This window comes from Hemiscyllium ocellatum, chromosome 31 (genome assembly GCF_020745735.1).
Source record: "Hemiscyllium ocellatum isolate sHemOce1 chromosome 31, sHemOce1.pat.X.cur, whole genome shotgun sequence".
Taxonomy (NCBI): domain Eukaryota; kingdom Metazoa; phylum Chordata; class Chondrichthyes; order Orectolobiformes; family Hemiscylliidae; genus Hemiscyllium; species Hemiscyllium ocellatum.
Genome location: NC_083431.1, coordinates 8455248 through 8481599, shown reverse-complemented (window position 1 = coordinate 8481599; position 26352 = coordinate 8455248). Strand labels below are relative to the sequence as shown.

The window sequence follows — 26352 nt, the reverse complement described above, 5'->3', positions numbered from 1 at the left end:
AATAGTTTTCTCAGTACCTTTCATTGATGACTGTGATTGAAGCTCCTCTCTTCTTTTTGCCACTTGAACTTTAAGTATTCTTGGGATGTTTTATGTACGTTTTACAGTGAAGTCAAGACACAAAATACTTGATGTACATTTCCATCTTTTCCTTGTTCCCATTATTAATCTGGAGACTTACAAATGACTATACTGACCTCTGGAACTGCCTCTCTAATGCACTCTCCTGTTGACCTGGATTATGCACCAGAGCTATGCAGATTTTACTTTTGATAATCGTTTGGACGTATTCAACAGAAAAAACCTCTCTTATTGACCTGTTCAAGATTTCTCCCACATCAATAGCATTGTATGCCAGTTTTAGTTGTCATTGTTATTTATGGATCTTTAAAGGTACAAAATGGCTGATACATTTCCTATGGAATGACATTGACTATAGTGGTATAAAGTGTTTCTGAATATTGTGAGACATGATAGAATGCTATCTCTATGCTTGTCTTTCAGTATTATAAGACTCAACTTACTATTGTATTGGAACTTTCTATAGTCACAGGATATCCCAAACCACTTCACAGCCAATTAAGTACTTTTGAGTTGCATTATTGTAAGGAAGCATGACAACCAGTTTGTGCCCAGCCCCAAATTCCCACAAACAATAATAGTTCCAGTGGACCTTTACATCCACCTGGGACACTGGACAGGGCCTATGTTAACATTGAATTTAATGGATGGTAGCCCCTTCTCCAAATAATGCAGCACTGTTTTAGTACTGAATTAAAGTTTTAATCTAGATTATATAATAAAATCACTGTAATGGAGTTTGATAGTATTGGTCTTCTTACTCAAAGGTGAGAGTGCTACCACTGAGTCAAGACTGTCAAATAAACAGCATATTGCTTGGTAAGGTAGTCAGTATTGGATGTATGTTTTATTCCTTAAAATATGAGAGATTGAACTGGTGAACCATATGTCTGTCTTTTCTTCCATCCCCATTTCCCAGGGTTGGCCATGAGCGTCCACTGGTTTACTACACACTTACAGATAATGTACCATGATGGTTTACCATTGTTTCTTGCAGAATGGCTGATAATGAGAGTCCGCCTCGCCAGTGAATTGGAAGGGTTCACAGGCTAACAATCAATCTATTTGGTCACTTTACCAATACACCTTCCCTGGCCAACAAGTCCTGGCATGAGGCTCGAATCCTGGGTTTCTTGTCCAGAATTAGATACCGGACCACAAGTCCTCTTAATTATATATAATTGTCATTTTAGTACATTACTAAGCGCAAATATATTTTCATTTAATTTGTGCAGCTGTAACATTGTACCAGAAGGAGTGAAAGTGAGACAGAAGAAAAATCATGAGATTTCTCCTTTAACCAGCAGGAGAAAAACACAACACCGAAACTATCCAAAAAAATCAAAGTTAAAATCGGAGCAAATGCCTGGGACTAACAATTGGACAAGTAAGGAAACAGATTTAGACCTAATTTAGTCCTGTCATAAGAAATCAGGTGGATGTTAGATCTTATGACACTGTTTCCAACAAGAACAGGTGAGATACATCCAGTGTCTGGCCAATCCATATCATTAGAAATTGTTTATCATGCTTTTATTTGTGGGAGCTTCCTATGTGTAATTTGGCTGCCAGGTTCTTTATGTTATTTGTTGACTACACTTCAGAAGAACTTCATTGGCTGTCCAGTGCTCTGGAGTGTCCTGAGACTGAAAGCCATTATGTAAATGCAATTCTTCCTTTTTTTATCTTATCCAATGTGGGGCAAACTCAAAAGCAGATTTTCTTTTGATTGTGATTGGACAATTGACTCAAAAGCAAAATTCTTAGGATGCTGGAAATCTGAATTTTAAAATGTTAATCAACTCAAAACATTCCTTCTGTTCCTCTCTCCACAGAGGCTGCCTCACCTGCTGGGTTCCAGTATCTTAAGTATATTCCAGATTTTAAGCATCTGTGGCATTTTGGTTTTAGAAACTTGTTTATTCTCACACATAGTGCTACTACATGGTAGGGGAAGAATGATAGTCTGTTTTATAACTCGTGTTTAGAATTCATGGCCTACATTTATTTTCATAGATGAAGTTACAGACGTGATTGAAAAGATGGCCTCTGGATGCCTGCCTGCTGCACAAGAGGAACCAGAGGACAATAGTAGCCCACACATAAATGAAGAGGAATTGTTCCGCCATTTTGCAAAACTACCGTGGCAATACAGGGAACATCGGCAACATCACAACAGTGACAAGGAGAAAAAAGGACTAGAGCTAGGTCACGAACAAATGGGTTACAGCTCACACAAGAACACTTCCAAGGACACACTGATTGAGAGTGACAGCAGTGCAGGTGTGGAGGAAATTTTCCAGAGTTTTGCAGGTGAAGTGTTTAAATATGAATAGTCATTAGTGTCTTTTAAAGAAATGAGTTTTATTTTGTCCTTGGTGCAAACTGCACATTGATGGAGACTGTCAGTTTTGTTTACGGATTGTAAATTAATGTAGTGGGTGAAACTTGATGAGTTGGAAAGTGAGATGGCTAAGCTTGTGATATGTTTCCCCTAAATTCTCAAATGTTTATATTATATTAGGCACTCAATTGAGCTATGCAAATCAGCATATAATCCAGCACTTATAAATTTTACATTTATTCAGTGAATGACTGGGGATATGTTACAATAAGAGTTTTGATCTGATTGGCTACAATGATTTTGTTTTGAATATGAATGAATGAAAGCTGAAATTGAGAAGAAATATTTAAATAATATGATGGACAAAAAAGCAGAAAATAATCAGCCAGAAATGAGGAAAGATTGACATCTTTTCACTTTAGGACAGAATGAATCTTTTGATAGCCAGTTATCAGGATGCAGTGAGGAAGAAATGGAGACAACAAACCTCAACAAAACATTCATCACAAGACGAATGCGAAAGAAAGCTCAAAAGGTGTGTTATATATCTGGATATTTTTATCAAAGTATTTTACAGCAATTTATGTAAATGAGATTTATCCATTTTGATTGAAAGGCTACTCTATGGTCTAGCCAAAAGATCATAAGACACATGAGCAGAAATTTGGCCATTCAGCCCATTGAGTCTGCTCGCCATTTAAACATGGCTGATAAGTTTCTCTATCCCATTCTCCCACTTTCTACCCATAACCATTGATCCCCTTCATAATCAAGAATACTGTCTTCAATGTACTCAATGACCTGGCCTCCACAGCCTTCTGTGGTAATGAATTAACAACAGTAGCCCAGGTTAAGGTTATCTACAATAAAATTAATAAGATATTGGATGTACTTGGTATGTCAGGAAGCATCAGAGGAGAGAGAAACAGAGGGGTGTGTCCTTGATGATGACCTATTGTGAGAGGGAAAGATGAACATCTAAGATCTTTCTGCCAAGGTGTAACGAGGGTCTCAGAAGCAAAATTAGAAATTGCTGGAAAAGGTCAGCAGGTCTGGAACATCTATAGAGAGAAATCAGGGTTAACGTTTCGGGTGCGGTGGCCCGTCCTCAGAATTATTCTAAACTGTTCAGAGCTGTTTCACACAGAGGGTGGTGAGTGTATGGAAAGAGCCGATGAAGATTCCTGATGAAGGGCTTTTGCCCGAAACGTCGATTTTCCTGCTCCTTGGATGCTGCCTGACCTGCTGTGCTTTTCCAGCACCACTCTAGACTCTGAGTGGGCGGCACAGTGGTTAGCACTGCTGCCTCACAGCGCCTGAGTCCCGGGTTCAATTCCCGACTCAGGCGACTGACTGTGTGGAGTTTGCACATTCTCCCTGTGTCTGCGTGGGTTTCCTCCGGGTGCTCCGGTTTCCTCCCACAGTCCAAAGATGTGCAGGTCAGGTGAATTGGCCATGCTAAATTGCCCGTAGTGTTAGGTAAGGGGTAAATGTAGGGTTATGGGTGGGTTGCGCTTCGGTGGGTCGGTGTGGACTTGTTGGGCCGAAGGGCCTGTTTCCACACTGTAAGTAATCTAATCTAATCTAATCATGTGATCTCCAGCATCTGCAGTCCTCACCAGAGGAAATGGTGGAGGTTGCTACAATTACAACATTTATAAGGCATCTGGATGGGTATATAAATAGGAAGGGTTTATTGGGATATGGGCCAAGTGCTGGCAAATGAGACTAGATTAATTTAGGATATCTGGTCGGATAGGATTTATATATAATTTAGGATAAGGGCGAGATGGACCGAAGGTTGTGTTTCCGTGCTGTACATCTTTATGACTCTATGACTAAGTGCTTTGGAACATAGGAAAGTAAATACAGTTTTTTTTTGTGAATAAAGTATATTTTTGTCACCAAAAAAACATCAGAACTAAAATCAGATGCATATCAATTAGTCACTTTTTCTTCAAAGATGGTGCCTTCAGCATTGACCAATGTCTGTACTAATTAAAACCAGTAAAATATTTATTTGCAGCTATGGAATACAATCTTTAAAGAAAAGCAATTGATACAGTCCAACAGACAGATCAAGTAATGACATATAAACAAAGTACTGTTGATGCTGAAATTCAGTTCTGATGACATGCCATCAACCTGAAGCTATTCTGCTTTTCTCTCTACATTAACTGTTGAGTATTTCCATCATTTTCTGTTACCTAGTAATATGTTAGTTACCTATTGGAGATATATATTTGGGAAATAAAGCACTTTCTAGATGATCACCTTTTGTCTATTGAACATTTCCGAGAGCAGTAGTATTGCGTATTGAGTTATATATTGTCTACCCTAACTAATCTGAGTGATACTGATTTTTATTCTTGGCATGAGTAGTAAGTCATAGCAAATCCAATTCACCAATTTTATTCCTAGCACTCATTTTGGCTGAAACTGTAATCACAGCCACAATGAACATTATTATTATCTGGTTTTGAATGGATTTCTCCAAAATATGTATTGATAATGTCTGCAGCTTTTGCAGTTACCCTACCCCAGAATCTATTGAACAGCTCCAGCATTCCTGGCCTGAAAGACACAGAAATTTCCATCAGTAATTTATACCTGAAGAACATGTACAAATGTTATTGCTTTGATAAACGATCAATAGCAATGAACAGAATCAAAGAAGATTTGCCTTATATCTGTTTATAAAATGTAGACACATGTTGAATAGATCGTAACAATCCATTTCAAAATATATACAGTGTCAGGCTGTATGACAAAATTCATTTCACAAGTGTTCATGTTTGGATGCCTGTTGTTAGTGCTGTAGTAGTATTGGAGTTTCTTGAAGAGGTATCAGAAAGGGTTGATGAGGGCAAGGCTGCTGATGTGGTGTACATGGACTTCAAAAACGCATTTGATACAGTGACTAAGAGAAAGTTAGGACTGCAGATGCTGGAGAATAGAGTCGGAAAGTGTGGTGCTGGGAAAGCACAGCAGGTCAGGCAGCATCTGAGGAGCAGGAGAGTCGACATCTCAAGCATAATCTCTTTATCAGGAATGAAGGGGTTGTCCAAGGGGGCTGAGAGATAAATGGGAGGGGGAAAGGTAGCTGGGAAAATACGATAGGTAGAAGAAAATGGGAGTGAAGGTGATAGGTCAGAGAGGAGGATGGAATGGATAGGTGGGAAGGAAGATGGACAAGGAGGACTGTTCAGGAGGGCGGTGCCGAGTTCGAGGGTCTGGGAAAAGGTTGGGGGAGGGGAATGAAGAAACTGGTGAATTCCACATTGATCCCATGTGGTTGGAGGGTCCCAAGGCGGAAGATGAGGTATTCTTTCTCCAGGTGTTGGGTGACTAGAGTTTGGTGGTGTGGAGGCCCAGGACTTGCATGTCCTTGACGAAGTGGGAGGGGGAGTAAAAGTGTTAGACCATAGGGCGGTGGGGTTGTATAGTGCGTGTGTCCCAGAGGTGTTCTCTGAAACGTGACACATCTTAGTGTCCTGTCTCCCCAGTGTAGAGCAGACCACATTGGGAGCAATGAATACAGTAGATGACATGTGTGGAAGTACAGGTAAACCTCTGTTGGATGTGGAAGGATCCTTTGGGGCATTGGAAGGAGGTGATGGGGGAGGTGTATGAGCAAGTTTTGTACTTCTTGCAGTGGCAGAGGAAGGTGCCAGGAGTGGAGAGTGGGTTGGTGGGAGGTTTGGATGGAACAAGGGAGTCGCAGAGGGAATAGTCTCTATGGAATGCATATATGGGTGGGGAGGGAAATATATCTCTGGTCGTGAGGTTTGTTTGTAGGTGGCGGAAATGGCAGAGGATGATGCGAGTATTCGGAGATTGATGTGGTGGAAGGTGAGGACCGGAGTGGGGGGGTTCTGTCTTTATTGCAATTGGAGGGGTGGGATTCAAGCCTGAGGTGCTGGAAGTGGAGGAGATGCTTTGGAGGGCATCGTTGAACATGTGGGAGGGTAAATTGCAGTCTTTGAAGAAGGAGGCCATCTGGGATGTTCTCTGGTGGAATTAGTCCTGCTGGGAGTAGATATGGCGGAGACAGAGGATTTGGGAATAAGGGATTGCGTTTTTACAGGAGGCAGGGTGGGAGGAGTGTAGTCCAGGTAGCTGTAGTAGGTTTAAAGTGGATGCCTGTGTTGAGTCGGTCGTCAGAAATGGAGGTGTGGTTCAGGAAGGGGAGGGAGGTGTCCAAGATGGTCCAGGTGAACTTGAGGTCAGAGTGGAATGTGTTTGTGAAGTTGATAAACTGTTCAGCCTCCTTGTGGGGACACGAGGTAGCGCTGATACAGTTATCGATGTAGTGGAGGAAAAGGTGGGGAATGGTGCTGGTGTAGCTGCGAAGGATGGACTGCTCCATGTATCCGATGAAGAGGGGCCCATGTGGGTGTCCATGGCTACCCCTTTGGTCTGGAGGAAGTGGGAGAAATTGTTGAGGTTGAGGACTAGTTCATTCAATCAGATGAGTGTATTAGTGCAAGGATACTGGTTGGGTCGGCGGGAGAGGAAGAAGTGTAGGACTTGGAGGCCGTCGTCATGGCGATTGGATGTGTATAGGGACTGGATGTCCGTGGTGAAGATGAGGTGTTGGGACAGGGGACCAAAAGTCATGGAGGAGGTGGAGGGTGTGGGTGGTGTCGAATGTGTGTGGGCAGATCCTGAACCAGGGAAGACATTACCGTGTCAAGGTATGCAGAGTTGTTAAAGGAGAGATTTGAGATGGCCCAGGGAATCCCTTGTGGACTCAGACCTGTAAGCCTCTCTCTAGGTTTGTCCTGGAGATCGTACTCTTTGGAAGTCTGAAATAAAAGATCCCCTTACAGACAGATTGGTTTAATTTTAGTTATCCCCTTTATTTACCAGTAGCATCACTGTTACAACATAACACTGATACCTATAAGCAAAACTACTAGGTTCTAATAACCTAGCAGAGTAGGGTACCAGCTCTTCAAGTGCCCCAGCAGGCTACTCTGATGTTTTGATACAAAGTAGCTTCCTTTATACAAAAGTTTACCAAAACATTACATGTTCTTTATTAGACAGATAACAGTGAAAGACAATAATTCATAAGGAAGAGAAGTTAATTGACAGGTCTGTGTACGCTCGACTAATCACTCCTACAGATCCTAACCCATTCATCAGGTGGGAAACATACCCAGCCGAGTTAGGCACCTGCTAAAGAGATAAACTCCTCTCATAAATAGGTACCAGTCTGAGCTCATTGGCAAGTTCATAAGGTAACCTTGCACAGCCCACACGTCTGATACTATTTTTTATTTCAAAAATATACTTTATTCATAAAATTATTTGGATCTCTTTACAATTGGCCATGCCATTCTTGTGCACACATTACATTGCTTTACATACAGATATCAAAATTTATTTTTCCTCTATACAAGTCTGTACATTTACTATCCAGATCTTCTGCTGAGGCATCAGCAGAGCCCAAATGACTGGGTGGCCCCCCTGTTCTTCTTAGGTAGGCAGATGTTACAAGGTGGTCTTTCCCCACCATGCCTTGGCAGCAGCTGCCCCAAGCTTCAGCGCTTCCCTCAGCACGTAGTCCTGGACCTTGGAATGTGCCAGTCTGCAACACTCAGTTGGGGTTAACTCCTTCAGCTGGAAGATCAACAGGTTTCGGACCGCCCAGAGAGCGTCCTTCACCGAGTTTATGATCCTCCAGGCACAGTTGATGTTCGTCTCGGTATGCGTCCCGGGGAACAGACCATAGTGCACGGAGTCCCACATTGCGGCGTTGCTTGGGTCGAACCTCGACAAACACCCTGCATTCCTCTCCAGACTTCTTCTGCATAGGCACATTCCAGAAGGAGGTGTGTGACAGTCTCGTTTCCCCCCCCCCCACAGCTGCTTCGAGGGCAGTGTGCAGTGCGGGATAGAGTCTGGGCATACATAAAGGATCTCACAGACAGATCCCTTCTCACACATCTGAAAAAAAATTTTTATTTCAAAATATACTTTATTCATAGGAATAAATCTTTGGTACCTGTACAATTGGTCATGCCATTCATATATATACATTGCATGTCTTAACATTACAGAGAACAGATTGAGTTAATCGAATTTACAGTTATCGTATTTGCAGTTCTGTTTATTAATCATCCAGTCTCTTAGTATTTAGCTGAGGCGTCAGCAGAGCCCAACTACTGAGTGGGCCCCCTGTTATACGATAGCAAAGGAACCTTCTTTGACCTCCAGTTTATGGGGATACCATTGTCCATTTGACTGTCCTGTCTTTGGGGTAGCTGTCTGCATCCCCATGGTGAGCACGAACTGCTGGACCCTCGCTGGGCTGAGGTAGCTGTCCAGCTCCTCACTGGGGTCATTTACGCGCTCTGGTGTCATTGAGCCAAGGCAAGGGTCCGCACTATCCAGTTCTGTGTCTGACAGTTGGACTGTCAGAGGATCACGGCTCTCAGTTACCTGTAGCTTAGGGCAGTGGGTAACCCCCGGTTCTCACTGGGTGGAGGGTGGACTTCGGGGGCTCTGTTGTTTCCTGGTTGGGAGGAAATGCCCTCCTCTTCACCTACAGCGCTCTGTCTCTTCTTCTGTTGATGACGCTCCTTGCGCCTGTCTTCACCATCCAGAGAGCTGGCCGTACCTCCCTCGTGCAGCTGTCGTTTCCCCCTTTGCTTTGGGGGCCTGGCAGGATTTTCCTTTCCTGTTTTTAACAGGTATCCACTCCTCTGCCTTCTCGATTACCTCCTCCTCCATTGCTTCCATTTGCCCAACTAGAGCTAGGATCAACTGCTGTGTCTCTCCGCTGGCTGCTGCCTCTTCCACTCCAGCCTGTTCTTCTTTCTGGGTGCCACCAGTCTCCGTTTCCCTGCTGTCTGGGTGGACCTTGCTGGTCTTTGGGGGTCCCTGGCTCAAGTTGCCACCTCCGACCATCTGTGCATAAGTGCCCCCCCACCCCCCCCCGCCCCCGTCTTGGGGCAGGTCTTGTACATGTGGTCCGTCTCTCCGCACAGGTTGCAGCTCTTTGCTTCCTGACAGTCCTTGGTCAGGTGACCCTCCTGTTTGCAGTTCCTGCAGATGGTCACCTTGCAATCCGCTGCCATGTGTCCCAACTTCCCGCAGGTTCAGCACACTTTCGGCTGCTCTGCATATGTCAGGTAGCCTCTGCTCCCTCCAATTGCGAAGCTTGAGGGTGGGTGGAGGATGTTCCCACTGTCATCGACCCTTAGGGTTACCCTGACCTGCCACTTACTGGTCCAGATCCCGAAGGGGTCGACCACATCGGTGCTTTCTCCCTCGACTTGGATACAATTATTTTAAAAATGGCTTCTTCGCAAGGAGGGGAAACTTTTGATCATAAAATGGCTTCCTGACACATTGTAATCGAATCTCTTCAATGTTAGGCTTAGAATAATTTCCTGCTCTTTAAGCACTGAATCATTCTGTACCTGAGGCTGAGATGTTACCGTAAGGTTGCATTTAAACTGACTCATTAGTCTTTGAATTAACATACCTATCTAATCTCTGTTATTGTTAGGTAGACTGTAATGAGCTATAAGTGTTGATAGCAGTTGCCACTAATTGCCTTTCTCCTACCAGGAACTACATCTCCTCATCTATCATCCTCTCCCAACTTTCACCATCCTAATGACAGCAACCTCTGGCACAGATATTAGCTGTCATTAACCTGTTCTAGCCCATAGACACTGACTGCAATCTGTTTCACTTCCAAAGTGTCAGCAGCAAATTCAGCTCAAGAGGCACCTCAGCCCAGCCAAAACCTGACCCTTTGTACACAGTTAAAAATCACACAACACCAGATGAAGGAGCGTCATTCTGAAAGCTAGTGTGCTTCCAATTAAACCTGTTAGACTATAACTTGGTGTTGTGTGATTTTTAACTGTGTACACCCCAGTCCAACACCGGCATCTCCAAATCATGACCCTTTGTAAGCATCCATGTGTGCATTTTGAGCAAGAATCTTTAGATAGCAATTAAGAGCAACAGTCACAGTTTGTTCTTGCCTCTCAGTGATTTCGAGGCCACTTGCAGCATAACTACTGCCACCATGACTGAGATTGAATCTTAGACATTCTTGGTCTGCGTGGCTCAGCTACAATTTGGATAAAGTTCATGAACCATTAGGGGAGCCTGTGGGTTTTTTTCTGCAAAATATCATTGTGGAACTTCTTAAAGAAGAAAGCCTGAGGAATTTGGAAGGAATGATCACTTCTTAGTGTTAATTGCATGTATGGCTTAAGAGGTGGCATGAATTAATTTTGTTCAATGTAATGTTTTCAGGAAAAGATGTACCACTCGTCAATGTCAGATTCATCCCTCAGTGTGTCTGATGAGTTTTTCACTCCCAATCCCGAAATGGTCTCTGTTTGTTCTGAAACTTCAACTAATGTCGACCTCAACTCAAATCAACTTACCAAAGAGGTAAAATGGAAGTAATTCACCAGATATTATCAATTCCACAATGCTCATGGCTCCGGTGAGCTGCCTTTACTTTTCCTTTTAACATTCTTGTGGACTATTTTACTCACTCATTATTTTCTGCTATATCCTTGCTACGGTGAAATCTAAAATGAGGAATTCTATGATGTGGAAGGTTTAAAGAAGTTGGGATAAAAATAAAATATTACACATCCTAAAAAAAATTGAGATATAAATAAAATGCTATGTACACTGAGGAGAACGAAACAGAGTTAACCTTTTAGATCAATAACCTTTTATTAGAACTGGGGAACATCAGGTTTTAAGCCAGGATTGAAACTTACTTGAAAACTGTTAAGTCTCCAACTCCTTCCGATTCTGGTAAAAGGCCTCAGACGTGAAATGTTAACTCAGTTTCTCTCTTCACTGATAGATCAGATCTGCTATTTTTTCCAGCATTTTCTGTCTTTATGCTTTAGAATCTGGGATTGTTTTCTTTAAAGCAAAACAAGGAGGAGGCAAAGGGAAAATTTAATCAAGGTTTTTAAAAATTTTTGACGGTTTGTTAGCATATGCAAAGCTGATTCCTTTGGCAGGAGTATTGATAACCAGAGGACACAGAGTTAAGGTAATTGGCAAATGCGCCTCATGATAAATAAGTGTTTTTCTTTATATAGTGAGTTGTTATGATTCATCTGAAAGAGTGGAGATAACAAATTCAATAGGAACTTTCAAATTGGATAAATGTTAGAAATAGGAAAATTTGCTAAGGAAAGAGGGGAAATAGACTCATCAAGCCTTTTACTGTAACCGCTCTTTCCCAGAAACTCTAGACTTCCAATGCCTTTCGTTCTTTGTATAATCTGCCAGTAGTTGCATTACAAAATGTGACTTTGCCTAATCACTCCTTGATTTACATAATTTCTGTGATCAGTTCTACCTTTGATGATGTCTTGCACTATGCCTTTGACCTTCCATTGGATTTCTCAGTTAAGTATAAAACCTCATAGATAAGCAAAACCTCAAACTTCAGTTCTGTGAAAAATGAATTAAGAACGACTTATATTTTTTAAAAATGTGATGGCCTGATAAACTACTGGGACATTTAACTAACAAAGGAGAGGAAATATGTCAACCTTTTACTCCAGGACATTGTCCCAGTGTGAAAGCAGGAGATATGTGTTCTACTTAGCAAACAAAATCTCTACTAAGAGAAAATTTAATTTCCTTTTATAGTCCACTAGTTTTGAAGAAGAGTTAGAAATTACCACAGCGATTTATCAGAAAAACGCAAGCTCTTCCAGAAGCTCAAGCAGTTTTGATACTGATGGTGTTGGTAAGTACGTCAACAGTTTGTCAAGGGAGTTGTAATAGATCAAAGTGTTGCAATCATCATTTGTAGATGTTTTGTAATTTTTGGAAATAGGCAGCTTCCTCAGTTTTGAATGTAATTTATGAGTAAAAGATACAGTATGAGCATCTGTGCTCCCACTAGCAATCAGTCAATTCTTGAATTACTAGAACCATTCACTGTGCAGAATGATGTTGTTACCTAATGAAAAATCACACAGTAGTAGTTGAATACCTTCAGAATAAACCCTCCGATCATATAAGTAGTGCACAGTGTACCTTGTAATCCAGCTTGATGAGGTTAGTATCATTGGTGCAACATCAATCACTCATTTAGATGCTTTGAGTTGGCCTGTTGGTTAAAGGATTCACTAGGGTTGGGAAATGCTGCTCACTCTAGCATGTGCTCCTTCAGCTATCAACAATCCTTTACTACTTCACGCAGTTGACAGCCTCAGTGTGAACTGTATGTCAAGATTTGATTTGTCAAGGTGGGGAGGATTAGTACCACAGTACCACAGTTAAGTCTGATTCCCTTCCTAAATAATGTTGGCATGCAAGCACTGTCAAGCAGTCAGGTGCAAGAACATTTACTATGTATCCCTCCATAGCCCAAGAGAACTGTTGCTTATTGTAGCACCCAGTGTGTTTCCAAGCTGAGATTAGAGATCGACCCCAGGATCTTGATTCAGATGGCCACATCACTAGGAAGGAAAAAATATGCTCTTAAGACATCCAGTTACACTGTTATTGCCATTTTACAAATAAACTGCTGTTAAGTATTGATGAAATGATGATAGCAGAAGTTCAACTGATCATATTACAATTTGCTTCTTAGACAGCAATGACTTGTTAATTAGCAGGGCAAAAGCAGGGCAACTTATATTTTCATGTCAAAGTGAACCTTCTGGGAATCAGTGAGAAGATCGAAGCAAGAAACCAAAAATGAAACATGTTTTGTCCTTGATTACAAAAATAACTTCATTTGTATGTCTTGACAGTAGAAGAAAACAGAAACAAGGATGAAGACCAGAGCAGTTGTACACCTTCATCTGGGTAAGTAGTTACATGAATAAATATTTAACTTTTGTCTTGTATATTGGAATGATTCAAGGTTTTCTGGAGGCTAAATTTGTGACTAGCCCACTGGTATCTTGTACAAATTCTCCACATCTTCTATGCATCCAGCATAGATTCAAATTCCTCAGGGGCATTTATCCTTTTTATTTTTATCTGGCTGCAGTCCATTTTCTGGTTCCATGCAATGTGTAGAAACACATTTCCTTTCTCTCCTGTGGAAAGGAAATGATCTTGACTAAAGTTGGTGCCCATTTTTCTTGCCCAGCAAGATAAGATTGTCTAAACTGCAGCATTTTGTATCTACCCATTTTGTAAAGCCTAGCTTTTTCTTCTGACTGTTTCTCATTTGGTATTTTATACAAAACTATTTGAGCTGTTTCGAATGTCTACACCTTTAAAACATTCTTTGGCTTTTTTCCACCACACATTCTAATTTGTTACTGTATCTAAAATACCAAATGCCCAATGTGCTGCTGTGACACTGGACAATAAAAGGGGAACTCCTGCTAAACTGCATATAATGCAATATTAAAACGCAAGAAACTGATAATTAGACTGTGCTTTTCCAGTGCCATACTTTTTGACTCTGATCTCCAGCATCTGCAGTCCTCACTTTCTCCCAGTTAGACTGTGAGTGTCTAATAAATATAGCAATATACTATATAGATTTTATTAGTTTCATACAAAGTATAAAATTGACTCTGGACTGCATAAGATCTCATGGCAACAAGTCAAAAAGGGGTGAAGAGCTCTCCTGCTGATAACAACCTAACACCTCCCCTCAGCTGATAATTTGGTTCTCCATGTTGAACTTTTGGAGGAAGCACTGAGGGTGGCAGGGGCACACAATGTACTGTGTTGGGGGACTGAATGTCCATCACCAAGAGTGAGTTGGTATCACCATTGACCAAGCTGGCCAAGTCACAAAACATTTAGCTGCTAGAAGGGGCCTGGGAAGACATTGGTGGAGTCACCAAGACAGAAAAATGTACTTGATCTTGACCTCATCAAATATCTTATAGGCGATACATAAGTCCATGATACTATTGGTAGGAGTGATCACCACTTGTCCTTGTGGAGGCAAAATCCCATCTTCACATTGAGAAAACCTTCCATGGTGTGTGCAATCACTACTGTGATGTGTGAGATAAGACTTTGAATAGATCTAACAACAAAAGACAGATGAGGTTCTGTGTATCCAGCAGAATTGTATTTAACCCCACAATCTATAATCTCTTAATTCAGTATATCCCCCACCCTGCCATTGCCATTGAGCCAAATGGTAAACCCTGTTGCAATGAAGAAACCCTGTTTCAAGAGGGCGTACCAAAAACTGCATCAAAAGCTGCATTTCGTGCCAAAAAATGAAATGTCAACCCGTTGAAGCTACAAAACAGGATTATTTGCATTCCAAACACATAAGCAGTGTGTGATAAACAGGGCTAAGAGATCCCACAAACAACAGATCAGATCTAACCTGTGCAGTCCTGTCATATCCAGTTATAGAGTCAGCGTCCGACAGCATAGAGACAGGCCCTTTGACCCAAACTAGTCCATGCCAACCAAAATGTCCACCACACTAATCCATTTCCTTGCACTTGGCCCATAACCTTTTAAACCTTTCCTATCCATGTATTTCATAGAGTCAGAGAATTTAGAGATGCACAGCACGGAAACAGGCCCTTCGATCCAACTCGCCCATGCCGACCAGATATCCCAACCTAATCTAGTCCCATTTGCCAGCACTCAGAGTTATAGAGTAATAGACAGTACAGATGTACAGCATGAAAACAGACCCTTCAGTCTAACCCGTCCATGCTGACCAGTTATCCCAACCCAATCTAGTCCAACCATGTTTTTCCAAATGCATATATATCTTAGAGTCTTCTCAAGTAGCTTACCTACCACAATTGAGAATGATGGTGGGCAATTAAACAACTCACTGGTGGATGAGGCTGCACAACTACCATCATCCTCTGTGATGGAGGGATCCAGCACATAACTGTAAAAGTCAAACAGAACCATTTGCAAGCATCTTCAGAGATGCTGAGTTGATGATCCATATGAGCTTTCTCATGAGGTTCCCAGCATCATGGATGCCAGACTTCAGCCAATTTGATTCACTCAATTTATATCAAGCAAGTTTATAGTTTATGTGATTAAAAAACCAGTAACAGTCTGAATCCAAATTGGCTGAAGGATATGAAACAGAGAGTAATGATTAATGGGTATTTTTTGGGCTGGAGGAAGGTTTGGAGTAACACTTCAAAATCAGGATAAGTCTAAAGGACTTTAGGACTGAGATGAGGAGGAATTGTGGAATTCTTTGCCATAGAAAGGGTTGAGGCCAAAACATTGAATGTTTTCAAGAGGGACCAAGATATAGTACTTGGGGCTACAAGGATCAAAGGATATTAGGGAGAAAGCAGGAACAGGGTACTGGGTTGGAAAATCAGCCATGGTCATATTGCATGTGGACAGGCTCTATAGTGGTTGTAACAAGGTCAGCCAGCTGGATCTCAGAGAATGTGAGTTCCCTGATTGGGGCTGTTAATCTGGACCAATCAGGGAGCACTGGCTGACAGATAAAAGGGGGAGTGTCAGATATTGCCACACTAACAGCTGACTCTGAATGAGGCAGTACTAGAGTCAAGGACTGTTCATGTGTAATAAAGAATGACAGGATATTGGCCTATATGAAGTTACTTCAAGCTCATCAGGCTAAATGATCTACCCGTGCTCCTATTTTCAATGCTTCTGTAGTTCCTGCAGCAGTCTTTATTGCTTAGTAGTTAGCACTGTTGCCTCACAGCATCAGAGACCCGGGTTCAATTTCAGCCTTGGGTGATTGTCTGTGTAGAGTTTGCACATTTTCCCCATGTCTGCGTGGGTTTCCTCCGGGTGCTCTGGTTTCTTTCCACAATCCAAAAATGTTCAGGTTAGATGAATTGACCATGCTAAATTACCCATATTGTTCAGGGATATCAAGGTTAGGTGCATTAGTCAGGGGTAAATGTAGGATGGTAGGGGAATGGGTCTGGATGGGTTACACTTTGAAGGGTTGATGTGGACTTGTCAGGCCAAAGGGCCTGTTTCCACACTGTAGGGATTCTATGATTCTATTCTATATGAACGATCTAAATCTTGGCATGTTGGGGACGATTTCAATTTCAGAATTTGCAGTTGACACAAACTTGAGAGAATTATAAATTGGGCAGAGGACAGTGCAGAATTCGAAAAGGACGAAGATGTTTTGTGGAATGGGCAGATATACGAAGGTCATTGAAGTTCAGTTTGTAAAAGTGTGAGTGATACATTTGGTACAAAGAACATGGAGAGATAGTATGTCTGCTTACTGACACCAAGGAGCCTACGCATTTGGCAGTCATAATTCTCATCAAAACAATAAAGAAAAATAATAAGTAGTGAAAAAGAACAATTAATTATAACATTTCAATGAAATAGTATTGTAGATCAGGGAGCTTATGTTGAATATATTATGAAGGTGTAGGTATGTACTGTACCTGTAAGAGAGTTGAAAAGCTAGCAAGGACTGACAAAGCACAGAGAGTCCTGAACAAAGTAAAACTATAGCACTTGGTTGAAACAAATAGCTGCAGCTGACGTGTCATGAAACAAAAAACAAAATTCAAGTTTGGCCAATCAGTTTAAATTATGCCCCTAAACTCAATCAAATTTTAATTTAGCTGAATGTTTTGGGGTATAAAACTGAACATCTTGAACGGTTAAAAAGAGAACTGTCAAGGACACCAACAAATAGACTGCTAGCTGCAAAGCTGTCTGAAAGGTACCTATCTATAAGAAGTTTGTACAGCAGAACATTGAAGCTGACCCAGAGAAAAATCTACAGGCGAAAGGCTACAAAGGAGAATCGACAAAGCTGACTGGCTTTGAAACATAATTTTTTTTTGTAAATCTTAGTCAGGGTATTTTATTGAACCAGTATTGTAGAGTGGGAGGTAGAAGATAGGTTTAAGAGAAAGTAGTTGTAAATAGTTGTTAGTTTTAATATTCTCTGTTGGGTTTAAAGAATAAAATAGTTAATTATTACTTTAAATAGTGACCTCTGAGATAATTCTTTGTCTTTTGAAATTTAACCGACTATCGTGCGAGGTGAGCTTCTCTGTGCCGGGTTTAAATTAGCAGAGGGGTTTATCTGTGTCGTAGCAATAGGACACTAGTAAGACTTCATCTGGTTACTGCACTTTAGGAAATATGTTTCAGCACTGGAAAAATGCAAAAGAGGTTTAAGTGGATGGTTCCAGGGATTTGAAACTTCAGTTGTGAGGATAAATAGGAGGAGTTGAGCTGTTTACCTTGGAGAGAAGGCTGGTGGAAGATCTGATGCAAATTTTCAAAATCATGTGAAGTCTGGATCGATAGAGAGAAAGTGTTCCCACGTATAAAAGGATTGAGAATCAGAGAGTACAATTTTAAAGTGTTTTGCAAAAGAAGCAAATGCAAGGTGAGTGGTTAGGGTCTGGAGTAAACTGCCTGGAATCCTGGTAGAGACAGGTTGAATTGAGGCAATCAGGAGGGCACTTGATTATTTAAATAGATACAATGTATCGGGTTAGGGGAAAAGGCAGGAGATTTACATTTTAGGGAATTCATGTTTCATGATTAATTTAGTGGAGAGTATATTAATTAATGATATTAATACTGTGTTGTTCTGTATAATCTGTAACCAATAGTCAAAATAGTGCTGAGAGCCAGTGCAGACTCAGTGGGCGACACAATTTTTAAAGAACTTGAGAGGAAGTGAGGGTGGGTGTACTTGATATCAGGATAACATTTGACCAAGAGTGGCATTAAGGAGCCTAAGAAAAACTGGGTCAGGAAGAATTGGGAGTATTTTCCATTGGCTGGAGTCATACCCCTAACACAGTGTAGGTACTTGTCGCTGTTGGAGGTAAAATCATCTCAGCCATGGGAAAGCACTGCAGAGGTTCTCAAGAGTCATGTCCTAGGCCCAACTATCTTCAATATTTTTTCCTCAATAATATGTTGGAATAATCATTGATGTTTGCACAATGTTCAGCATCATTCACAGCAGCAACTCCTTAGATGGCACTTTTTAAACTGCAGTTTCTGCTATCCAGAAGATTCAGGAAGTAGATAGTTGGAATGCTACTGTCTGCAGAATTCCCACACAGCATATTGACCTGGAAGTATAACAGTATTCCTTTGTTGTTGCTGGGTCAGAATCTTGGATACTATTCCCTAACATCACTTTGAGTGTACCTACAACATAAAAACTGTAGCAATTCAAGAAGGCAGACTATCAGCACCTCCAAGGGCTATTAGGAATGGGCAACGAATTCCATCCTAGTCAGTGACACCTACATTCATGAATGAATTTTAACAAGTAGCATTGAAAATCTTGCTGGAGAATGAGAGAAACAAATCTTGTGTTGTAGCAAGATCGTTGTTTATCTCATACCCTCGCTTGCTGAAATGTGACTGCATTCAAGACCCACAATTATTTCAATAGGACACAAATTGGGGAAGTCTTCTCACCTCCTCCATCTCTTCTTAAATTCAAATTTATAATCATTCAAAATGGCCTAAAATCATAGAGTTAGACAGCACAGTAGAGACACTTCGGCACATTGAGTCTGCACTGCCTCATCTACACTAATTCTACTTTTCAGCACTTGGCCCATAGCCTTACATGTTATAATATTTCAAGTACTCATCCATGTATTTTTCTAAAGATTGTGAGGTTTCCTATCTCTACTAAACCATTACCCCCTCCAAGACAGTGCATTCCAGAATCCCACCATCCTCTGGGTGAAAACATTTTCCTCAAATCCTCTCCAAATCTCCTGCCCTTCACTTTAAAGTGAGGCCCCCTCATTATTGACCCTTCAACTTAGAGGAAAGCTGCTTCTTATCCACCTATCCATGCCCATCGTAATCCTATATATCTCAATCAGCTCTCCCTTCAGTTTTCTATGCTCCAAAGGAAACAATCTGACCCTATCCAGCCTCTTTTCATACTTAAAATATTCCAACCCAGACAACATCATGGTGAATATCCTTCGCACACCCTCTTGCGCAATCACATCCTTCGTGTAGTTTGGCAACCAGGACTGCACACATTGCTCCATCTGTGGCCTAACCAAAGTTTTGTGCAGGTTTCCAGTTTGTTCTTGGTGAGTATAAGTGAAAAGGACTAGATTAGAAGGTTAATTCTTTGATCACTTACTTAGCAGGGGAGTGGTCATGATCAAGAAGGTGAAAGATGTTCTTTGATCTGCTCTAAACTTGCAGATTTTCCTGTACAGAGAGGTGTTTTCAGGCAGACACATTGCAAGGTCCTGGATCATGTGCTGAGGAAAGCACTAAAGCTGGTGCATGTACCACAGAGGCCATCTATGATGGTACCATCAAAGTACACTGAGGGCTAGAAACCATACAAAACTTCTCAGGCTATATGTTTGACGTAAAATTAAGTCTGTAAGTGTAATCTGTAAGGTTATTGATTCAGAGTGCCACATACTAAGGAAAAAAAGAGATTGGTTTTGCACTTTCAGGAATGTTAAAGTTTAACTTCCATACAGTTTATCTGTACAACTTTTATGAATAAAGCATATTTTAAAAACACACTCTTTGATTTCATCCATGAGAATGACATTAATTTCTTAAATTTTTCTTTGCAGTGTTGATCAGACAGCAGAAATTGGGAAGGTCACAGACTTTCACCTGAATCAGCCAGCAACATCAGAAGGACCACTGCATAAAAATGAGATGTAAGCAGTTATAGATCCCTAGAGTGTAGTTTATCAAATTAAATGCCAATGTGAAGGATTAATCCAGCTATCTACTAGCTGTATAGCTGAGTTAGCAGACTGGCTCCCATCTAGCTTCATATCCTCCCACCAATGAAATGCTGGCTTCCTTGTGAGCATCTGGAATCTTCACATCATTATAGTTTGTCTGATGTAACTGATTCTTTTGTAAATGCTCATGCCCCATATTAGAATAAATTTGTTAGTGAAATAATATTCCTAGTATTAGAATGCTTGCAGGTTTTTAATTATTTTGTTTTGTTCTCTTTATAATTTTTGTTTTGGAGCTGTGAACTGAGAGCTGAATGTAACCTTTGGACTGTGAACAGCAGCTTGTTTTTGTTTTTGAGGCCAGGCCAGCAAGTTAATTGTAGATTGATTCTTGTTAAAAAGTGCTTCAACTTTAATACACTCTGGAGAGGCCTTGTGCAAAAAAGCAGCTGGTAGATGTTGCCCGTTAACTAGGGCCTCATGGTGGGACAGTAAGCCTGGCAGTGAGAGGCCAGAGTTTGAATTGGTTTTTGAACTGTGTTTGGGTCAGAAGGATTGTGCTTCTGAAACCTACAAAACAGAGATATGGTCGCTTAAGTAAATTGGCCAGTTTAATCTCATTTATTTTTCCCTTTTGATGTATCCTTTAACTGCATCTGTGTGTCTTTGTGTGGAACTGGGAGCTAGAATTGATAAAAAAAAGTGTTGAAGTCATTTACATTAATTGATTTACCTTGTAGTTTAACTTTGCTCTGCTAAAGCTACTGTATTATTAATAGATAGTTAATTATTTTGTTTATAGTAAAACGCTAGTATTGGTTATTCATAAAATCTGATACTGGTTATTAATATAGTCTGGTTAGAAACCATTTAAGTCAGTTTTGAAAATCATTGAACATTTTAACTTTGCTGTGTTGCAATACAGAGGTAGAGAGGTTGATTTGCTTTGGCTGTCTGTCTTATAACACTATTAACAGCTAATACAAATATTGAAAATGTAATGAGCTAAAGGAGACTCATTAAGTAAGATCATGAATGATCTTCTATCTTGACTCCATTTTTCCACCTTATTTGCAAATCCTTTGATTCTTGTAATGGTTGTCTGCATCCAGATCCTTTCACTTAAATGAACAAAGTTTGCATCATAGAGTCATAGAGATATACACACGGGAACAGACCCTCGGGTCCAACTTGTCCATGCTGACCAGACCTCCTAAATTAATGTAGTCCCACCTTGCCAGCACTTGACTCATATCTCTCTAAATCCTTTCCATTTGTATACCCATCCAGATGCCTTTTAAATGTTGTAATTGTGCTAGCATCCACCACTTCCTCTGGCAGCTCATTCCATACATGCATTACCTTCTGCGTGAAAAGATTGCCTCTAAGGTCCTTTTTAAGTCTTTCCCCTCTCACCTTAAACTTATGCCCTCTAGTTCTGGACTCCCCCCACCCCAGGGAAAAGACCTTGACTATTTATCCTATCCATGCACCTTATGATTTTATAAACCTCTGTAAGGTCACCCCTCAGCCTCCAATGCTCCAGGGAAAACAGCTCCAGCCTATTCAGCTTCTCCCTATAATGTCTTTGATTTATCACTGGCACTGGTAAAACATTGAATGCTTGTTATTAGATTAGATTACTTACAGTGTGGAAACAGGCCCTTCGGCCCAACAAGTCCACACCGACCCACTGAAGCGCAACCCACCCATACCCCTACATTTACCCCTTTACCTAACACTATGGGCCTGACCCACACATCTTTGGACTGTGGGAGGAAACTGGAGCACCCGGAGGAAACCCACACAGATACGGGGAGAACATGTAAACTCCGCGCAGTCGCCTGAGGCGGGAATTGAACCTGGGTCTCTGGTGCTGTGAGGCAGCAGTGCTAACCACTGTGCCACCGTGCCGCCCGTGTTATATAAATGTTTATGTATGTTCAACACAGTGTGTAACATGGTCACTTTTTTAAAAATTCACTCATGAGACTTAGGTGTTGCTGGCTGGCCAGCATTTATTACCTGTCCCTAGTTGCCCTTGAGAAGATTATGGTCAGTTGTCTTTTTGAACCACTGCAGTCCACATGATGTAGGTTGACCCACAATGTCATTAGGGGGCAAATACCACAATTTTGACCCAGCAACAGTGAAAGAATGGCAATGTATTTGCAGGTCAGAATGTTGTTTGGCTTGGATGGGAACTGACAGGTGGTGATGTTTCATCTGTCTGCTGCCCTTGTCCTCCTGGATGAACATGTTCGTAGGTTTGGAAGGAGCTGTCAAAGGACCGTTAGTGAATTTCTGCAGTGCAATTATAGATAGTACACACTGCTGCAACTGAGCATCGGTTATGGAGAGAGTGGATGCAAATGGACGTGGTGCCAATCAAGCAGGTTGCTTTATCCTGAATGGTGTCAAGCTTCTTCAATGTTGGTGGAGCTGCACCCATCCAGGCAAATGGAGAGTATTCAATCACATTCCTGACTTGTGCCTTGTAGATGATGGACAGGTTGGGGAGTCAGGAGGTGAGTTACTTATTGCAGGATACTCTGACATGCTCTTGTAGCTATTGTGTTTATGTGATGAGTCCAGTTGAGTTTCCGGTCAGTGGTAACCTCCAGGATATTGATAGTTGGGAATTCAATGACGGTAACAGCATGGAATATCATGGGGCAGTGGTTAAATTGTCTCGTATTGGAGATGGTCATAGCCTGGTATGTGTGTGGCACGAATGTTGTTTGCCACTTGTCAGCCCAAACCTTGATATTGTCCAGATCCTCTTGCATTTGTGAACAGACTGCTTCAGTACCTGACGAGTTATGAATGGTGCTGAATATTGTGCCATAATCAGTGAGTTGAACGTAATTCCGAGGTGTTGTAAAGCTCGTAATGCACCATTATTCACCAAATATCTGACAAAAGTGAAGGAATCTGTTTTCAACAGATTATTCACTGCATTCCCTCTTACTGACTCATGCTTATGATTAGGTTGTGGCAGCTAATTCATGCGATGGTCAGTAAGCTATGGCACTTACCTTTGTCTGTTGTTTGTTCTGTTGAAATAAAAGCTGCTGTTTAGTCAGTACAAAACCTGTTAGTCTTATTGCGAACTGTGTCTGTCACTGGTTTCTAATTTCTGAAGTCAAGTATGCTTTGGAAGGTTCCAGAAATTCTCCGAATGAATGGTTGACCACCTCATGTGCTTAGGAGAATTGTAATTGCTTTTCATTCTAGAAATCTCTAGCTCAATTTGGAACTGTATCCTTAGCTGTTTTGGGAGAAAGTGAGGACTGCAGATGCTGGAGATCAGGGCTGAAAATGTGTTGCTGGAAAGGCGCAGCAGGTCAGGCAGCATCCAAGGAGCAGGAGAATCGACGTTTCGGGCATGAGCCCTTCTTCAGGAATGAGGAGAGTGTGCCAAGCAGGCTAAGATAAAAGGTAGGGAGGAGGGACTTGGGGGAGGGGCGTTGGAAATGCGATAGGTGGAAGGACATTAAGGTGAGGGTGATAGGCCGGAGTGGGGGTGGGGGCGGGGAGGTCAGGAAGAAGATTGCAGGTTAGGAAGGTGGTGCTGAGTTCGAGGGTTGGGAATGAGACAAGGTGGGGGGAGGGGAAATGAGGAAACTGGAGAAATCTGAGTTCATCCCTTGTGGTTGGAGGGTTCCTAGGCGGAAGATGAGGCGCTCTTCCTCCAGCCGTCGTGTTGCTATGATCTGGCGATGGAGGATTCCAAGGACCTGCATGTCCTTGGTGGAGTGGGAGGGGGATTTGTAGTGTTGAGCCACGGGGTGGTTGGGTTGGTTGGTCCGGGTGTCCCAGAGGTGTTCCTTTGGATGATTGTTTCATCGGCAAGTTTTATGTTAGCACAGCAGGAGCATCTTTGTTCCTCTGGGACACCCAGACCAACCAACCCAACCACCATGTGGCTCAACACTACAAATCCCCCTCCCACTCCACCAAGGACATGCAGGTCCTTGGACTCCTCCATCGCCAGACCATGAGGCTGGAGGAAGAGCACCTCATCTTCCGCCTAGGAACCCTCCAACCACAAGGGATGAACTCAGATTTCTCCAGTTTCCTCATTTCCCCTCCCCCCACCTTGTCTCAGTCCCAACCCGCGAACTCAGCACTACCTTCCTAACCTGCAATCCTCTTCCAGACCTCTCCGCCCCCACCCCCACTCCGGCCTATCACCCTCACCTTAATGTCCTTCCACCTATCGCATTTCCAACGGCCCTCCCCCAAGTCCCTCCTCCCTACCTTTTATCTTAGCCTGCTTGGCACACTCTCCTCATTCCTGAAGAAGGGCTCATGCCCGAAACGTCGATTCTCCTGCTCCTTGGATGCTGCTTGACCTGCTGCGCCTTCCAAGCAACACATTTTCAGCCCTTAGCTGTTTTGGGTCAACTAATCAGTTGGTCAGAAACTATCTGAACTACAAGGGTAATTAGAGGCTCCATGGTAATGGATAGCCATGTAGAATTAAATGATCGTTTCATCGGCAAGTTTTATGTTAGCACAGCAGGAGCATCTTTGTTACCATTGACACAAAATAATAATGATCACGTATATAATTACTGTAAACCTCTGCTGTTTGTGATAATCTACCCTTTCAGAATGTGTTTCAGTAATGTAGTGTAAGACTGTATTAAATAAAACAGATTACTGCAAAGGGGTGCTTGATAATTCTTCAGCAACATAATGATGTGAGGACAGATTACAGAGAAAGGCGCAACTTTCAATCAATAGTTGGTCCTTGCTGAAAGAAGCAACTTGATTTATCTGGTGTAGAATCCACATCTTTGTACTTTTCTGAATTGTGGTGAGAATGTAGATTGTGTTTTCAATTACGACCAGTTCTGTGGGCCAGGAGCCATCAGCACGACAACAAAATGTTGACGGCTGGACAGGGGAACAGCTTGTGTGTAAATAATATGAGACCAGACTGCAACAGACACCTTCTCTCTTTTCCTCTCTCTGCAGTGAAGTAACCAAAAACTGAAAGATAACTAGCTATTCTCTCACATATTTGCTACAAGCTCTTGACTCTAACTAGTGACTAAGAAACTGAACAATTAGTGAGTCAACCCACTATGTCTCCAGCAAAGAACTGAAAGGATGTAAGAATAAGGATATCAGTGACTAGAAAAACCTGGATGAATCAAAAGGGACATCTCATCAAATCCTGTGGACTAGTGCTATTGAACTATGTTTCCCCAATATTCTCGCCTTCACCCGTGATATTTCTGTTTGTTTGTTTCTTTCTATGTCTGTGTCTGTCTACAACTGTGTCAAGGAGTATTCCTGTGGTGAGAATTGATTTATTTATAATAAGTAGTAGTTTCTTGTCAAGTGGTCAATGTTTTCAGTTAACCTGTGTCCATCTGGCAGGTGAACTTTGTGTTATAACCCAGTGAGTAGTGGGGCTCAACTATCCATGTTGTTTCCTAATGATGTCAGATGTCACAGCCAACAAAGTACTTATGAAGTTGTAATTATTGTAGTTTTGGAAATTCACTACGTAATTTTTAGACTGCAAGGCAAAACATCCCGAGGTGCTTCTTAGTTTATAAGAAGTTACCAATATGGCTGGACATATTCTGGGAGATAGCATCACATGACCTACCACATTCAACTATCCCTCCTCAGACTCTTACCATTGGTCACTCAACATGTCTTTTGCTACAGAACCCCTCCTTCTCAAGTATTTTCTCTGTGTCCTAATTAATATCTGGCAATACCCACAGCAGTGATCAACATTCTTGCAGCTGTGAATCTTGAGTGGTGGCTCAGCCCCTCTCACAGCCATGTTAAAAGCAGAAGATCCCAGAGCTGCCCCACTCTTCCAGGCTCATGCTGTCAATTCATTTCAACTGTATCCTGCTCCTACCTTGCATTTTGCCAGGAATGAGTAACCTTTTGGCAAAAACTAACCCTGTGGTGCTCCTCACCTGCACATCTTCCATCTGGATGATAACCCTAAAGAAGGAAAAGTATAACACCAATTCACATAAGCACGATATTGAGACAGATGACTGAAAACCTTGTAAAAATGTAGAGTTCAAGAATCATTTTCAGGGTGGGAAGTAAAGTAGAGACAGTGAATTCCAAAGATTAGGGCCTAGATAGTTTAAGGTTCAACTTTCAGTGGTGCAGCAATTATATTCTGGAATACTGAAGAGGCGAGATGAGGCTAAGATGACCTTATTTATTATGTTGGGTTTTGGAGCTGGAGAAGGTTACAAACAGCAATGAGATAAATTA

The 26352-nt window shown here is 41.7% G+C and overlaps 1 protein-coding gene across 1 annotated transcript in view; it reads left to right on the top strand.

Moving 5' to 3' along the window:
* LOC132830225 (inactive serine/threonine-protein kinase TEX14-like) overlaps positions 1-26352 on the top strand; it is a 112417-nt gene that overhangs the window by 63032 nt on the left and 23033 nt on the right. The window contains exons 14-19 of the mRNA XM_060847758.1: positions 2098-2394; positions 2848-2960; positions 10712-10852; positions 12086-12185; positions 13201-13255; positions 19966-20055. Of these exons, the coding sequence (XP_060703741.1) occupies positions 2098-2394; positions 2848-2960; positions 10712-10852; positions 12086-12185; positions 13201-13255; positions 19966-20055 (796 nt within the window). The remainder of the gene's footprint in view (positions 1-2097; positions 2395-2847; positions 2961-10711; positions 10853-12085; positions 12186-13200; positions 13256-19965; positions 20056-26352) is intronic.